Here is a 19,239-nt window from a genome sequence, read left to right as displayed (position 1 = left end):
TTATACATTAATGATGCCAAGAAATTATATTCCTGGTTTTAATCCTTTACTCAAGGAAGCAAAACAATGTTTTGCATGTGAAATATATTCATGTCTGAGCTACTTGTATATAGAAACTAATGACTTCACATCATCACTTGCCATCACTTTTATGTAAATTAAGATAATTTTATCTCTTATGTGATTCACACCCATGAAAGGTTTTGTAAACCACTCACTGTACATTAGTACAGTGAGTGGGCTAAGGGTTGTTTCTATTTTGATTAATTTTATATTTTTTTGCATTTTTATTTATTTTCTACATAGTCCAGAAACCCTGCTCTTGAGACTAAACACAGACCTCTTTCAACCTATTTCAGGCTTCCAACAAACCATGGAGTGGTCTTACACCAGGTGATGAAATTCATCTCCCACCTGAGGACATTTGCAAACATACATCCATCATGCCCATGTCAGAATTCAAACCTACAGCCTGATCTGAGAGAGTATATGCTAACCACCTACCCATCATATGAACCAATTAATATTATAGTGAAAGGCAACTGTAAGTGATCAAGATCTCACTCTGGTAAAAAGGAAAGAATCCAGCTTGAAGTTCCTGATATACTAATTTTTTTTTTTTTTTTTTGTCATCAATACTGTTATTATTTAGGATTTATGAGTGCCAGCTAAGATCCTTTCTCCACATGTTTTATTGTAACATGCTTATTAGGTTGTACATTGGATTGTATCTCTGCCCTTGAATAAAATGCAAGCTCAAATTCCATCATGCACTACATGTCTTTAAGTTGTACCTGATTTTCACTGAAAAGCATGAGCCCATCATCTTGCTTAGAGATCTGAAGTAGCTTGAAGTACCATGTTTGGTTTCTAGAGCAAAATTCATAAATCATCTAACTTGCAGTCCACCACAGCACTACAGAATGTGCTATAAGTTTCTAACCTTTCATGGATGGAACTGACAAAAACATGAGCATGAGTTATTCATAAAAAGTCATAACAAACAGATTCAGCTCTCTGCAGCACAAACTTTCAGAACAATCAAATAAATAGCATCCAGACCAGAAGACAGACTGCACAATATTCATTTGATTTTTTTTTTTTTTTTTTTTGGAAGGGAGAGGGAAATCAAAGGAGCACTGTCTATTGTGAGTTTGATAATAAGATATTAATTGAGATTTTCAATGCAAGAAATTAAGAAAAATGAATGAAAAAAAAAAGTGTGTTCTTTTGGATATAGTGATGCAAAAGAACTATCAAAATTCAAAAAGCAAGACAGTTATCTTTAAGAGAAGCCAAAACGCATGCTGCTATTTCGACACTGCTTTTGGTTCTTTCAAAATCAGCTTTGGATATGCTAATTTGTTTGAAAATATTTCAAATTTTGACAACTTTGATCAAGACTTTAGTTGTATATCAGCAGTTAGAACTTAAGGAAGTACAGGAAAAAGTTTTGACATTAAGTGTGAGACAAGGATACATATTAGTTCAACTATTACTCAATCTATTACTATTACTAAAGAATCCAGCTTGAAGTTCCTGATATACTAATTTTTTTTTTTTTGTCATCAATACTATTATTTAGGATTTATGAGATTTATTTTATTTATATAAAATTATGATTTTTTAATAAGTAAATATTTCATCTTAAGTATCATAGGACTCTTCAGTATTAATTCAAACAATACTAGGAATCACATACAGTTAGGGCGCATGCTCACAATGGAATCCCTGCAGTAGCATGTTATAGAATTAAATTAAAATATAGCTGGAAAAAAAAAAAAAAAAAAAAAAGGGTTACATTAAATTGAGATAACATATATATATAAAATTATTTTACATAGTTTAGGATGACAATTTCCCAGACTTTAGGGATAGTTAGAATGTCATTATGGTTCAAATTGGGTCTGTGACATAGGGCTTCAGCACTTTCTTTATATAAACATCCGTAAGATCTATGTAGAAGTTTGATCTTTTTCCAATGGATCCTACGTAATTGGGTTTTCAATTCCGTGTTGTGTGAGGCCAGATTTCAGCGGTTTGATAAGGCAGTATGGTCTTGATGTTCCGAAATGTGCTTGCTAATGGATCTACCTGTCTGTCCATAGTAGGACAATTTACAGGAAAATGGGACCTCATACATGCCAGGTAGCATCAGAGGTGAGAGTTTGTATTTAAGAGAAGGTAACCAATTGTGGATCTGGTTGATTGGTTTGTAGGTAGCAGCCAATTTATATTTCTTCATAATTTTTGAAAGACGTTCAAAAATGCCTTTGACATATGGTATGGGAATCTTACAGGCTTGTTCTTGTTTAGGTTGATGTTTAGGGAAGTGACTGATGATTTTTTGAGTTGTTTTTGGGTTGTATCCATTTTGTGTGGCTGTATTTTTGATTGTTTCCAATTCTTGATTTAAAGATTCTTCGGAGGAGTAGTGTTGGATCCTGAAAGGAGAACTTTACAAGTAAATTCTTTATTCAGGATTTAACATGATAAATATTACTAATTAAGGAGATACCTGCACATCAGCTAATAATTATGAGAAATTTCTTTATGTTATGTGATAATGTGTAGTCCATATGTGCCATATATTGAAATTTATTCCTGTATAACTAAAATGAGAAGCAGAGAATTTTGTGTCAGAATAGTAAGAATTATGTAAGGGAATTAAGTTATTTGTAAATCCCACTAAGCTGTCTAGTACATTACGAAATTTCGAGAAAGATTATAAGTAGTAATCCAGAATAATCGTGTATAATCTGTACGAGTCGAGCGTAGTGATGGAGGCTGTACCTACGCGGAAAGTGACATCAGAACGACTACCTGGAATAGGATAAACCTAACAGATTAGGGAGAGTGTAGGATCACCCAAGGGGCATGAACGATGGGATTCATGGGTAAAAACCACATCGAATAGAGGGCGCCTAATAGGGTGAATAAAAGACGATGTGTGCGATATTACGGGGCTTTTTTCTTCTTCGGTTCCTGGATTCAAATTTTAGAAGGTTTGTCGGGAGATTCGTGAGAGAGAGCAGTGGGTCGACTACAGTGATGTCGGACGACGAGGGCTATTCTTGAGAACGCTTGAGGATTTCCAAGCGAAGCTGATCGTGTTACGATGGCCTATGCAGAATCGGGTCTTCGAATAAAGTCCCATCGAGGAGAATGGAGAAAATTTCCTCCGGAGCGGTAGACAGCACGCCACAATTCGGAAATGATTCAAAGAAAAGCGTAGTGCATCGCCAGGCGCAAAGACGGCCGATAAATATACAGTGAGGTAATCCAGATCTACATGAGATGGCGGCATGAAATCTGAAAGGATGTTAAAAATCGCTTAGAAGAATAAGAAATTTGTGTATACTGTAAACTAAGGACACTAATAGAGAACTTTTAAGTGAGAATTTGATTGAATTAGTTAAGACCACATGGAACAAAGAAGAACTGTTGATAGGCAGTGTTTTGATTGAGAATGGCTAGGCTTGACTAATGGAATTTAGAATTAAGATAGTTATTGATAGAGTATCAATGAAAGTGTTCAATGCGTGTTCTGTGAATAACTTGATGTCGGAATTATGTGAAAGGAATTATATCCTAGTAGTGTTATGCTTACACTTAATCTTATCCTTTTTGTAATTGAAGGATTTAGCCTTATTCAAATTCATTGTTGTGATTTAGCATGAACCTTAACTTAGAGTGAGTTTTGTTCTATTGAATAATTGAATTTTCCTAACTGTAATTGTTTTGTGTTTTTCCAATAAACATGTTTTATACCTTATACCTGAGTTTATGCCTGATTACGAATTCAAACCACCACTTATGAAATAGAACCTTTTGGCGGGAAGGAATTAGATATCATTGCTTAAGTGAGATTCAGGTCACGACTGCTAACCGAATCTGCACAGCGCTAGCGTACGATTAATAATTGTGTGTATCCCTTTAGAATTTAGAATTATTTCCCTGAACAAGAGTCTCTTCTGTTATAGGAAATTGGCTGGCGCAGCATAAAAATAAATTTTGCCAATATCCGAAAAGGAAATAGTACTGAATTAATATTTTAAGGGCACAACAGTAGATTAGAAAGCGGGCTATTTAGAGGTAGAACAAGGTATAATATAGAGAAAGCAATGTACCACAACAATGATGCAGCCGGTAGGATTTAATTCACAGGACACTTTAATTAATTAATCAAAACTGTGAATTAAGCTAAGCAGGTTTTGGCTTGAGATCAGGCGGTTTTTCTTTGTACAAATTTAGAATTAGCAGTACTTGTGTGAGATAATACTATATTTGTAAACTTATATACAAGCATGAATCAACCTTCAAGCTCAGGAATGGAGGATTGTGAGTTTTTTAGGAGCATCAATCCTCAACAAGTTATTCCGCAGTTCTCTGGGGAGGAAAATGACGTCTTAGCTTTTTTTTTTTTAGCTACGTAGAAGAGTTGAGGAAACCAGGCAGGTGGACTGATTTCCAGCTCCTAGTCCTCCTACGCAGCAAACTAGTGGAGAAGGCTAAGAACTTCCTTTACTCTTCTCCCATCTTGAAAGAAAACTTGGACTATGTAAAGTTCAAAGAAATCCTCATTTCCCAATTTTTGAAATTAAGACGCCTAGGACCAAATTTGTGGAAATTGCAAAGAGTCATACAAAAGTACAGAGAGAGAGCGTGACAGATTTTTACAGTAGATTGTTGAACCTTGCTAACACCCTGAATATATCAAGTGAAGATAAACCCCACTTAGATTGGGCTATCTTTCACCAGTTCAAATTAGGAATAAAGCAAGAACTCAGGGAAACTGCCTACAAAAAGAAAGTAACAAATATCAATCAATGTCTCAGTGCCGTCAGAGAAAAGGAGCAGATGGTAGGAGACATTAGTCCAGCAGCTGCTGCTAGCTACGTAAACGCCATCAAAAAGGAGAATGACTCAACTAGCAATCCTAAACCTGAGAAGGAATTTCTCGAGAGAAAGGAGAAAATTAAGCCCCTTGTTAAGTACGAAGGATCAGTCAACACCAATCAACTAATAGATGGTGTACCTGACATGAAGGAGGTCCAGTCGATGATCAAAAGAGAGGTCGAGCGTCTTCAACAGCCAGTCATGGATCGCCTAGACGCTGTTTTGAATCAGCTAGCGATGGTGTCCATGAAAACCTCGGAGCCACCCGTTCCTCAAGTCGATAGGACTACTGAGATAGTCCAACTAGAGGTTGGAAGACTACAGCAACCATTGCTAGATTGGCTGGATGCTGTAATGAATAAACTGGCAGAAGAAACAAGTAGGGATGCTTCAGGCTTTCCTTTGAGACCAGAGAGGTATAGTGAAAGAGACGAGAGAAGAGAACCTCCTAAATGTTTCAGTTGCGGCAAGCTTGGGCACTTTGCTCAAAATTGTTTCAACAGAAAAAGAAAATCAGGCAGAGGTTAATGATGAGAAATCAAGATCCCACATGTACGCCAATAATGATTGGGAGGAAGGTCAAAGAACCCATGACCAGTTTCCAGAATTAATAGTTAAAGGGGTAGTCTGTGGAAAGCACTGTGATGCTCTTCTGGACACAGGTTCCCAGGCTTCTATTATTACTGGAGATTAATTCCTGATTGAGGAATTATGTCTTCTATTTTAGTAGGCCTGTGAAGTTGTCTGGAATATCAGCTTCCAATATCCATGTGACCAAGTCAGTGTCTTTAAAGGTATACTTACCTGAATTTCAGAGGTGTGTTAGGCATAAATTTTTAATCCTGCCCAGGATTTCACTCCCACATATTAAATTAATATTTGGAACCGACTTTCTAGAAAAAAATAAGTTCGCATGTGACATTACTCAAGGTGAAGTATATCTCCTAGGAAGGAGAAAGATTGATAACAAAAATCAAGGGCCTCAGCCTTTAGTCAGAAGTGAGAGTTATGTTGAGGTAGGAACAGCCAATACGAAGATGTAGTAGAACTGATAGGGGAGGTTGGAGAGCAGGGAGTCTGTGATCAACTTGACTCAAATAAGGGCTCCACTTCAATAGAAAAAGAAAGTTCTGTAGCCTGTTGCACGTTAACCATTGATTCTCCCGTTGAGCTAAGAAGAGTAGTGGAAAATATAGAGGAAGTTCACCCGAGGACAATCTCAATAAATCTTGTCAGTGTCATTGAATGTCCCAAGGCAGGCTGTAGAAATGACAAGTCTAATAGAAATTCACACGCAGAAAAAAATTACTGGAAGGGGAATGACGAGATGGAGCATGCTATCTTCCGGAGGAGGACAAACTAATTCTGATGACCTAGACCCTGTCTATTATAGATATAAGGCTTATTCTCAATCAGATCATGTAAGTGAGAGATCTGTAAACAACAGAAATGGAAAGAAAACACAACAAGGAATAGAGATAATGAGTTTGTACAGACTAGGTATAACTTATGCCCTAAGGAAAATAGGAAAGTCCTCTCCAGAGATAGTGCATGAATGATATATTGAAATTTTTTTTGGAAGGGGAAACCTTTGTTAAATCTGGAATGAAAGATTCAATTTGTTAGTGAGCATTTCATTCGAGATTTAACTAGGATCAAAAACTCTATAAAAAGGAAATGCTTGTACATAAGAAGTGAAATCTTTAATGGATTAATATTATATTAACGGAATTTTGTAAGTGATAAATTGTAAACTGTCTTATAAATAACATACCAGCGTCTAAAAGGTCTTATTGAAGGTTACTTTAGAAGGAGAAAGTTTAAGCTAAGTCCACTTTAGCCTAATCAGCTTTTGAACATAACCCCGGGGCATCGCAATGCAAAGTCCGAGACACGTGTACGACACCCACGTGATGGGGAGTATATCGGGGAGAAGCATAGGGGATTGTGCAAAAAGAGTTAGGTGTCGTGAGCAACCAGTGATGTAGTTGGGAGAGCGAACTAGGGGATATATATATATATAAGGATTTGCCAGCGAATATAGCCCTCTCTTAGTCCTCTGTTCTTCGTGGTGTCTCTCTCTCTCTCTCTCTCTCTCCCTCAAAAGTAGGTTCTGATGGAAGCAGTTCATGGCGATGACTAGAAGGAAGGTCAACGATGGCTACAAAGTCAGGTAGCAATCCACTTCAAGCATAGCAACGGCACAGCCATGCAGCCAGCGCAGACCGCAGCCTTATGCCGAGTCGTATGTGCCTATCCGTCGAAGTGGTGTCGTTAAAGTTATAGGAATAGCGGTGATTCGTGATCGTAATCACAGGTGGTGAGAAGTTGGAGGAAATTATAGATAGCAGACCTAGGAACCTAACCGAAAGGAATCAGCAAAGATTGATGTTATGCCCACGTGGTCGGTAAAGTAGAAACTTTTGTCTTTTGTACTGAGAGCAGGACTAGAGTGAGTGAAAGTACTAACCGAGTATGTGATAGGACCTTTTTATGACTGTCTGGACTATAGTGTTTTACTTTGTAGCTAGATTTTGTATTTCCAGAAGTTCATTGTTACTAAGTTATGCCCATAATAGAATTTTGGTATATTGTAGTCTAATCTGGGAAGTTGAAGGATTGTCATTTATATAACTGTGATCAGTTAATGAGAATTAGATTAATTTATCTGTTGGAAATATATTCAGACAATCTGATAGATTGTCTGAGAAATTTTGAGATATCCTTTTATGATATTATATTAACCGGTATAATATCAGGTAGCGATATTATACCGGACAAGTTATTATATGTCTGAAGCAAAATTTTGATCTCTGTGTACAATACCTTAGTGTAAAATATCTAAGAAACTTGCCTGATTTCTCACACCAATGTACCACTTGCTAAAATTAGAACCTGTGTAAATTCAAGTGCGGGGGAGGGAAGAAAATTTGGTTACGACTGCTGATTAAGAAATAAACTAATAGGGTATAAATAAATAATAGATTATAAGGTCGCGTGATTATCTGCGTGTTAACTCTCTGATAGGAATATCCTTCTTGTATAGGAATCAAGATGCCGCAGCCGTATTAACAAATAAATTTTTGAATGATATAAATTTTTCTCGATTCCGAAAAGGAGCAAACTCCAGATCTACAACAATAGAAGAATTTGGCTCTTGCCCGGAGCATTCTCTTTGTCAGCAAGAATAGTACACGTGATCCATTAGAAAGAACGGTGTCTGATAGAAATCGGCTCTAATTAAGACTAAGCATTGTATATTAGCGGCTAGAATGGGAACAGCAGAACAATTGGTAGAATGACTAAACAACCATAGATAAGATTTAATAACGCAAAATATAACGAAATAACAACAATATAACAAATGGTGAAGATATAACACAAGAGTCTGTGTGCTCTGATTACTAATGATTTAATGATGCCAAATTTTTGAGATGAATGATGAGCTGAAGAATTGTGAATGTGGTGTGAATTCTGGATACTTCACTTGGAAAGAGAAATTTTACAAGCAAGAAGAAGGAACAGCAATAGGATCTCCCTTATCACCAAACCTAGCCAACCTTTTTCTAGAATGCCTTGAAGAAAAAATTTTCACATTTAATCCTGAACCAACTGGCTACGATATGTCATAGACGTCTTCGCTGTCTGGGGTCATTCTGAACAAGAATTACAATTGTTTCTAGATAAAATCAACCTTGTTCATCCTCTCATCAAATTCACGCTTAAAAAAAATCTCCACAGGGTATCTCCTTCCTAGATGTACACTCCAAAGAAAAGATGGTTCTATCTCCACTTCTATTGCAAGCCAACATTTTCAAGTTGCTACATTCACAATTCTTTGGCTCACCATCCAAAAGTCTGGGAAATAGTCATCCTAAACTGTTTAAAATAATTTTATATACACACACTGACAAAGAAATTAGTGCACCTGGAAGAAAACATGGTACAATGGCAAAACTAAGCAAATAGCTAGAGTGCGGGGTGGTATGCAAATGATCCAAGTTTGGTGCGATTGCGCATGCCCACACACCCTGCGGTGGCGCTGCAAGCACGAACTGGCAGCCTTATAAAGCCAATGTGTAGTCGATAGCCGATTAAAGCGAAAAGCACCGGCCGATGAAAGCTAGAGTACAGAGTGACAATAATGCTGGGTAGACGCCAGAGACGTCAATTTAAGCAACTTACGGACTTCGAAAGAGGCATGATCATCGGCCTGAAAACTGGAGGGTGGTCGGCTCACCGTATAGACGTGCACATGAACCATTCTGACCATATCGTCTGACAGTGTTGGGAGCTGTGGACACGTTCCAGCACTTCCACATGGCAGAGTGGCACTGGTCGGATCAGGAGGATCAACGCTAGAGAGGATCGACGGATCGTGCAGCAAGCACAGAGGGATCCCACAGTGAACTGGTCCATTATACAGGCAGATGTAGGGCTCCTGTGTGCCCACGAACCATTTCCCGATGCCTCGCGGAGGTAAATCTATGATCCCAGTGCCCCTTATGTGTGCTCCCATTAACACCACAACATCACCAACTCTTTTTGCAGTGGTGCCAGGCGAGAGCGACGTGGAACGCCACAGACTGGCAACATGTGGTCTTCAGCAATGAGTGCCGCTTCGTCTTGGGGGACAGATGATCATCGTGTCTGGGTGTGGAGGACTCCTGGTCAAGGACACAATCCCGACCTCACTATCGAGCACCACACCTCCCACACTGCAGGCATTATGGTCTGGGGAGCCATAGCCTACGATAGCCGATCACCCATCATAGTGGTACGTGGCGCATTGACGGGGCAGCGGTATATGGACGACATCCTACGGCCCCACGTTCTCCCATTCCTGGCCAAGATACCAGGAGCGCTATACCAGCAGGATAATGCCCGTCCACACACGGCTCGGGTTGCCCAGGCCTGCCTACGTCGTGTACAGACACTTGCATGGCCTGCTCGCTCCCTGGACTTGTCCCCCTATTAAGCATGTTTGGGAGCAGTTGAAATGCCAGCTCCCACCGTACCTCAATATCTGGGATTTGGAGCACAGCATCCAACACGTGTGAGCCAGTCTGCCACAGGACAACATCAGGCATCTGTTCGCCACCATGCCGGACCGTATTGCAGCATGTAACACCGCAAGAGGCAGTGCAACGCACTGATGATGACCAGATTGTGTACCACAGATCCGTTTGTAATTGTCCTTCAGCTCTGTTTTTGTCATCATGTACATCACTCACCTGTATCATTATACCAATAAAATTTCAGTGAATCCTATGCTTCCTTCTTGGTGCGCTAATTTCTTTGTCCATGTGTATGTTATCTCAATTTAATGTAACCTTGTTTTTTTTCTTTTTTTTTCATTAGATATATTTTAATTTAATTCTATAACATGCTACTGCATGCATTGAGGGATTTCATTGTAAGCATGTGCTCTAACTGTATGTGATTCCTAGTATTGTTTGAATTAACTGTACTGAAGATGTCCTATGATACTTAGGACGAAATATTTACTTAAAAATCTTATTACTGTGGCTACGTGTGTATGTTTAGTCATGAATGCTCCACAGGTTTCAAATACAAAAAATTACTCAAGATCATCTATATGAATCATTATCAAAATTGTTAATCTCAGCTCCACTTTATTCAAATGATGTTATACTCTTAAATAAATCTAGTACAAGTCTGCAGAATTTTCTAACTAAACTGAATAACCTGAATAATTGCTATAATAAATTTAACATAAAAAATCAGTAATTAAAGACTGACTAAAGACAGGTACATTGAAAACAACCTACAGAACAAGTAAAACATTTCAGTTATTTAGTACAATTTTTAATGAACATAGCAAACTAAATATAGAAATGATCAGAATCAGCAAGGATGATTAGAAAGTGAACATAAGGAATCAATGGGAGACTTGTTACTAAAAATGAGTATACTTGGAGGAACATGACATTAGCTTTCAGGAATGTGTATGTGGAGCAAATCTCTGGTGGAATGAGAGATAAAAAGTTAGTAAAGCAAGTATTTGTTATCAAGAAAGTGCAAAAAATATCCCGAGGATCTGACAATATTGGAGTCCTAGCAGATTACAGACTAATTTAAAAGAAAGCTGTTAACAGGAAGTTGGTAATGATGTCAACTTTTAATGTAGAACTATTATAATATCCTGTATAATCATTTGGGTACATACCAGGAATTTGATGATATTTCAAGTTTTAGTATGGACAAAAAAGAATGGAGATTTTGATGAAAGCTAGTTGGGATATGCTTAATTCTTGTCTTGAATAATGGCACAATTCTTGGAGAAGAACTAGAGTTTAGATAAGAGATGAGAATTTAAGGCAGAACAGGGAATCACTGTTTGGATAAGAATACTGGAAACAATTAATACACCAAGGAAATGAAGCAAAGAAATCACAAAGCTCATTCCACATGGCATTCCTATCAAGCTAAACATGAGAATGTATAAGTGTAAAAGAGAAATGAGTAGAGATGAACTGAAGAATCGAAATCCACATAGTACTTTAAAGATCAATATTGGAAAAGAGATCACAAGTGTTCGAAAGGTGGTTAAATTTATAATATATTCTGGTAGATGGAACAATATGTGCAAGATAATTGGTAATAACAAATGCTTAGGCATTTGAAAGAGCAAGCCAATTGGGGTATGAATGTGAAAATATCCAAGGAGGTGACTTCACTTAAAAATCAACATATAAAGAAAGGAAATTAAGAACTGCAGGACTGGCAGTATTAGGATGGTGACAGAGACATCAGCCATGAATTAACATTTGTTAAATTTCAAATTTCATAATGAAAAAAATGTTACATTTAAGACAAAGATCAAATACAAATGTAACATACCTTTATATTGCTATCCACAGCATCACATGTTTTGCACACTGCCTTTTCATAGGTCTCCATGCAATCCACTGTCAGTGACGAAATCTAATAAGTATTAGTTTATAAGAAATATTTTTAAATGTGCAAGTTTTCTAATATTGTTCTCAAATGTTTAAGTTGCATTATGATTTCATGTATTTGAAGAAAGAAGCAAGTTGTAAAATAATAATTATCATTATTAGCAGACCTCTATGGGTCATTTATTACAGTCTCACTCAAAGAGAAACATCTATGATAATTATCTTGAACATTCTTCACATTCTGGTCATGCACTCACCTGGTCTTATTCACATTCTTCATTCCATTAACCAACCACTTCATGTAAGAAGTTTATTTCTCATTTCCAAAAAATTTCCATTTTTTTGAGCATTTTCATGCTCAAAACTTATTATTATGTTTTATATGGCTAATTAATATAAATTAATATGGCTAAACTTCCATAAACTGAAAAGTATCATATCACCAAACCTGCTATGTCTTTACATTTCTGTTAATGCCTCAGTTATCTCTGAACCTTATCTGATATTTCTTAATTGCATCAGAAATAAGGATAAATATACAGAATAATTTAGGTGTGGTTATATCAATGCCTTTTACATTTTGCCACAGCCACCTCCTTATCTCTCAATTTGTATTTTTATCATAACAGCAATATGTTATGCAGTCTTGGAAACTTGTACAATACAGGGGAATTGAACTTCAGGTTGTCTCTGTAGATCACCACCATCCTAGACTATAAATTTCATTCATCAATATAGTACACAGAATTATACTTCTACACTCCAAAATGCAAAACTTTACACTGAGAACATTAAAACTGCTGTAGTCTATTTAAATCTTACTAAAGCTTAATGTCAATCAATTCTTCATTAAATGCCCTCAAGTCAAATTCATAACTTTGTTATCACACAAAGGAAAGTGATCAGATTTAAAACTACAAGATGCAGTGAACTGAAACTGATGATCTACTTTCCATTGCAGACAACTTTGCTTAGATTAGATCAATATTCTTACAGAGGCTACATCTCCTAAAGTTAACATACTCTAAATGAAACAGGAGGCAAACCTAGAAGAACAAACACAATTTACAGATACAGTAAGCAATGAAGATAGGATTAAATTAATCACATTATCATAAGCAGTAAGCAAGTTTATAAGAAGGCAAGTTATTTGGCCATGTAAGGCCACTGAGCCTAACATGAATGGAAGATGGGATAAACAGCAACACTTAAAAATTTACACACAGACACGCACAAGCAGCTTTTCTCACTATACCAATTTACAGAAAAGTCCCTACTAAAAGTCCCAATAGGTACAATGCTAAGCTAAATAAAATTCACCATGGTAAACTACAACTATAACAAACTATTTGTGGCTCCAACAAGTTTGCTATATAAGATCTGACTACATAAAAATAACTATAGCAAATAATGGTAAATGCTGCTTCTACTGCTATCATAGTAAATCACAGATAAACAAGAACAATGGATTACCTTTGAAAAAAATCACACTATCTACAAGATTATCTACTAATGCACAGAAGATGTATAAATTATTAGAAAAAGCTGCACCTTAATTCAAAAAAATCGCCCAAATATGATGGGACTGGATGGGACTCAAATCCAGTACTCCCACTCTTTGTCCTATAGTGGAAGTACATAGGGCAGAACATCAGTTTATGTCAGAATTAGGTTCCTGAACAATGATGGCACTTAAACCCAACAACAAAATTTGTGCACAACAGTTATATCAAAACCTCATAGAGAAGAATATCCTCCTTATTCTTGTGCTTATTCAATATTTCTTGCAGTGTTCTTCCATCTATACAATTCCCAACATACAGTTTTTTCATCCAGATGTGCATACCTTGCAACCAATAATTGGCAACCATTTCCTGTAAATTGCATGAAATGGCCAGTTTTTTTTAATAGACACCAAAACACTAGTTCCTTGTTCATGTTGACTGCCTTATTTTGGCTAGACTGGTTGCTGGAGCAAAGTCAGAATTAAGAAACAGAGCCTACATCTGAGCCACTATGGTATGCTGATTGTGCAATAAACAGCCTCACGCAGTCAAATCAACCCCACCTTCTCGTGGTGTGGCCTGTTTCTACTAAAGGGCTCTGATGACAACAAATTTTCCCAATGTAAAGGAATACCTTTCTAGTTGGAGTAAATGCCAACTAGTCCTAGGTAGTTGATGATTTTCATTGCATTTGAAATACTACCACCTAGCTTATTGGGAATCTGAAGCGGTTACATCCCTGTTTGGTTCCAGTTCCCCCCCACCAACCTTTGACATGCAGTGTGAGTGATATCCTTTGAGGGCATGCCAAACATACTGCAGGGATCCAATATCTCCTCCACTTTCAAGGGTACAGCAGTAGTAAAGTAGTTTTGCAGGTTTGGCTGACAGTGTATGGGATCAAACCAGATGGTAACACGTCTTTTAGAAGACTTCCTGATCCATTTGTAGAATTTTCCTTGCCAAAAGAAATAGCCTGAATTTCATGGTGAACTGAAATATGGCTGAGATATCGGGAGGAAATATGGCTTGGATGAGGTCTAAGGTATTTTTGACTGGGACAGTGGTATATAAGGAGGAGACATCAAAACTGACCATTATGTCATTGTGTTAGAGTGTGAGGTTTTCTGTATACTGACTTTAAAATGGGCTGAGTTTTTTTTGTGTGTTAAGATGTGTTGCCAGTATATTATGTGAGCACTTTGGCTAAATGGTTGGCTAATTTGTATGTGGGTGAATCAATAATCAATAACCATAGTGACTGAAGAAGAAGGAAGAAGATCAATTTCTGCATTGTGCCTCTTCTACAGATATTTCGATGACCATGGTTCAGCAGAACTAGCACATCCATTATGTCTCGTTCTGCTATATCTACTGAAACTTGTACTAGAGCTGCTCAGCGTCCCTTTACAGTCTAACTACATACTCACCAAACCTGCTACTCCCAGTCATCTTTTTTTCTTCCACCTCAATTCTGTGGAATAATTTTCCTCACGAAGCATTTCCAAAGGACTACAATCTTCAACAATTCACAGATTACTGTATTCCTGACCCCCCCCCCCTCACATGGCATCCGTTTGCTATAGGATCTTCTGTTTTTCATGTGTGGGATAAATATAAAACATCAAGCACATGGAGTCTAAACAATCAAGTCTTCCATCCCTTGTTAATGATGCTAAATGAGAATGACACACAAAAAACAATTAAAATTTGACCATCTCTATGTGGAATCTTGTAACTGTTATTTTTCAGGAAATAACATATACATCATCATCATCAAATTCCTGACATGTACCCTCAAGGGGTTTACAGGATATGATAGTACTACATGAAAAATTTACATCATTACTAACTTCCTATCTACAATTTTCCTCCAAATCAGTCTGTTACTTGTCATGACTCCAACATTATCAGATCTTATATTTCTATCTTCTAAGGCACTTTTTACCACATCAATCCACCTATATCTTGGTCTTCCTCAGGGTCGTTTTCCTTCCAACCTGGCAGAGAACACTTGTTTTGCTAATCTTTCCTCGCCCATTCTGTTTACCACCTGAGATCCTCATTTTTAATATGATATTGCCATTGATGCCATCTGTTCACGCCTCTAATCTTTCTCAGGACTCTCATATCTGCGGTCTCTAGTCTTTGGTCAAGTGTTTTACTTCTGACCCAGCTCTCAGATCCATAAGTTAAAACTGGTTTGAACACTGTCTTGTATACAGCTAATTTAGTGTTCCGACTAATTTTTCTCTTATTCCATATGAATTTGTTCAACTGACTTCCTACCATACCAGCTTTGTTGATTCTGCTGTCTATTTCCATATTTAATTTACCATCTTCAGTAAAAATCGTGACTAAGTAGCTGAAATGTTTTACTTGTTCCACCGGTTCCCCATTCACAATACAGTTGACATTTTCAACAATTCTACCTATTTTCATTGTCTTTTCAATGCTGACCTTTGTACCATATCTATTACAACAGTTATTCAATTTAGTCAGGGAATCTTGCAGAGTTGTAGCAGATTTATTTAGAAGTATAACATCGTCTGCATAAAGCAAGGAGCTGACATTAACATCTCCAATTTTGATATCATGTTTAATACCACTTTAATTCATAATGTGATCCATAGAGATAATGAATAACAGAGGGGAAAATGTACATCCTTGTCACACACACCAGATTTAACATTAAACCATCTTCCTGTACTTCCTTCAATTCTAACTGCTGACTTACAACTCAAATAAAGACTATGTATTGCTTGATATAATGCCCCATTGACACCACATAATTGTAGCGTATTGAATAGCTTCTCTCTTGGCACCTTGTCATATGCCTTTTCCAGATCGACAAAACCTAAATACAGATCTTTGTTATATTCCCATGTTTTCTCAACTGTTTGTCGTAAAGTGAAGATCTGATCCTAACAGCATCTATTTGGCCTGAATCCAGCTTGTTCTTCACCAAGCTTTTCTTCCACAATTGTTCTCAACCGTTTCTTAAGTATACTTGCATAGATCTTGCCTGGAACATTCAATAGGGAAATACCTCTGTGATTCTCACATTCCGATTTATTTTCCTTATATATGGGTGCTATTACAGCTCTACTCCAATCATCGGGAATTCGTCCCTATGTCCAGGCTTTCTGAACTATGCAGTGCAGCTACTGTAAGACTTTTATACCACCATGCTTCAGCATTTCTGGTCAAATATCATCTACTCCTGCTGCCTTTCCACATGTCAAGACTTTGATGGCTTTTTCTACTTCAAGTATGGATATGGATTTCTGACTGTATGCCTGTTGAGTGTTTTTTACCACTGTGCTATCACTGCTTTTTTCATTTAGCAATTTTTTGAAGTAATTACTCCATACTTCAAGGATATCTTTTTCTCCTATTTTCATGTCACCTTTATCATCTCTAACTCCTTTTACAGCACTCTTTCCTCCATTTGTAAGCTTCTTCAACAACCTCCAGAATAATTGTAAACCTTCTTGATATTTATTTTCTATGTTCTTGCAAAAGTCCTCCCATGACTTTTGTTTAGCTAGTTTTACACAGTGTTTCACTTTCTTACATTTGTCTCTGTATTCTCTAAGAGCAAAAGCTGACTTGTTTGCCAGGAACTTTTTATATGCTTTCTTCTTTTCCTTCACTGCCTCTTTAACTTCCTGTGTCCACCATGGAGTTCTGATTTTTCTATCCTTGCAGACAACCTCACCACATGCCTCTCTGGCTGAATCAATCAGCACTTTCTTCAAGGCTTGCCACTTAATCTCCAAGGTCTGGTTTCTGTTCTCAAACTCTTTCATTTTTTCTTCAATAATCTTTGTGTATTTTAGTCTACAGTTCACATCTGAGAGCTGCTCAACTTTTATTCACTTTAAAACTTTCTTACATGTTATTCTTTTCAATATGAAATTCAATTTTATCCCGCTCAAGACTAAATAGTGATCACTTCCAATTTCAAATCCTCTGTACACTCTGGTGTCCTGCACCAGGGAGAAAACATCACTATCAACAATAACATAGTCAATGAGACTCTTCTTATTCCTTGCCTCTTCTCTCCATGTGAATTTGTGCACATTATTGTGTTGGAACATGGTGTTAGTAATAACCAGTCCATGTCCTGAGCAGAAATCCAACAGATATTTGCTATTGTTATTAGCTTTGCTCTTTTCTTCAAATTTTCCCAAAATATTTCTGTATGTCTGACAGTTTTCCTACTCTGCTATTTAGATCCCCAACAAGGACCAAGTTTTCTTTTTTTTCATCATGTCAGTTGCTTTCTCTAAAAGCCTCAAAAAATTCCTCCACATTTACCTTATAAAACCTTCTGTAGGACTATAGGCACAAATAAATCTCATTGTCCAATTCCCCATTCCGATATTTGCCCACATGACTCTACTTGAGACTGCCTGCCATTGAAGAAGATTAGCCTCGTATTTTGTGTTGAATACTATGGCTACTCCTCTTTTTCCTTGATTGTCATTTCTTGAATATAACATTTTGTATTTATTGCTCAGAAAGATCTCACCAGTTTTTGTCTTTTTTGTTTCAGTCATCCCTATTATGTTGATCTGGTACTTATCTAATTCTTCAGCTAGCTCCATTTCTTTGCCATTCAGGCTTCTTATGTTGATAGTACCGATCTTTAACTCTGGTGATGTTGAGTTGGGGTGTGCTTTCAGATTTGTTCCAGTAGCTGACTTTTCGATGTTTGCCCTGGTTCCCTAATTTAACAAGGGCCTAATTTGGTCGGCTAAATCTCAAATTGCCAGCCCATCCTTGTTCGTTCAGTATCCAGGTAGATACCCAACAGGGTGCACCATGAGAAGGTGAGGATTGGACATTAGGTCAGAAGCTGTGGTCGGTTCTCCGCATTCCTTTAAAGGCTATGTGGAAGTCTCCTCTCAGTTATACAGCTTTGACATTTTCCTATATTTTAGAAAAATTACATTGCCATCTTCAAGGATTACAAAAACAATGATACGAGCATGCAGACACTGAGCAAACAAGGCTGAAGAAAGGCAAACAAGTTGGGCCTAGAGTTCTAAATGGTATCCCCTAGTGGACTAAATTGGGTGATCTTGGCTGTTGGGCTGAAGATGAGTGCTTCCCAAATTTGGAGCACCTGTCCTACTATGACATGATTTGGACTGTAAAAAAGAAATAAAGATCAGGATTGCAAAGGGAAGAACAAATCTGAAGGCCATGGATATCATCTGGAAAAGTAAAGTGATCAACCTGAAAACAAAACTAAGAGTGCTGGAAACATGCATCTTTAGTGGTGTACTGTATGGATACGTGGGTAATAAATAAGGAATCATGAAAAAGAATGTTGGCATTTGAAAGAACTTGTTACAGGAAGATTCTAAGAATAGGATGGGTATAGAAAATCACAAATGAAGAGCTCTATTGGAAGATACAACCAAAGGAGAAGCTAATGCAGAAGATTATAAAACAGAAGTTGCAATTATTTGGACACATCTGCAGAATGAGTGAGGACCGGAAGATAGAGACATTCATGTTTGGTATTATGGATGATGTAAACAGAAGAGGTAGACCATACACAGAATGGACAGACGACATAAAGGACTGGTGTGGAATGGACAAAGAAAGGTGGAAGAAGATAGTGAAGGAGGCATCAGACACCAACAAGTGAGCCCATGGTTCATGATGATGTCCTAATATCCAAACAGGCAGAACAGCCAATATCAGAATTTCTGCACATAAGAACCACATCTGGTTCCACCATTAGAGTTACTCAGGACTTGCGGAAGCTCTGGATACCCACTACAGTATACACTGGAAGGGAACTATTACTCTGCAGCAAATACAAAGTTCCAAGAAACTTTTCAAACTTCAACAAGTTTGGGAAGTACTCATCTTCAGATCTTTAGCCCAACAGC

The 19,239-nt window shown here is 37.3% G+C and overlaps 1 protein-coding gene across 5 annotated transcripts in view; it reads right to left on the bottom strand.

Annotated features, from left to right (window-relative positions):
• BORCS6 (BLOC-1 related complex subunit 6) overlaps positions 1–19,239 on the bottom strand; it is a 93,918-nt gene that overhangs the window by 38,151 nt on the left and 36,528 nt on the right. For all 5 annotated transcript variants that reach the window (XM_090415742.1, XM_090415750.1, XM_090415727.1 and 2 more), the window contains exon 4: positions 11,764–11,847. In XM_090415742.1, the coding sequence (XP_090271868.1) occupies positions 11,764–11,847 (84 nt within the window). The remainder of the gene's footprint in view (positions 1–11,763; positions 11,848–19,239) is intronic.

Source organism: Typopeltis vanoorti, chromosome 1 (genome assembly GCF_054136105.1).
Source record: "Typopeltis vanoorti isolate ZY-2024b chromosome 1, IOZ_Tvanoo_1.0, whole genome shotgun sequence".
NCBI classification, from domain to species: domain Eukaryota; kingdom Metazoa; phylum Arthropoda; class Arachnida; order Uropygi; family Thelyphonidae; genus Typopeltis; species Typopeltis vanoorti.
The sequence above is the reverse complement of the archived record's forward strand: the minus strand, read 5'-3'. Positions and strand labels throughout refer to the sequence as shown.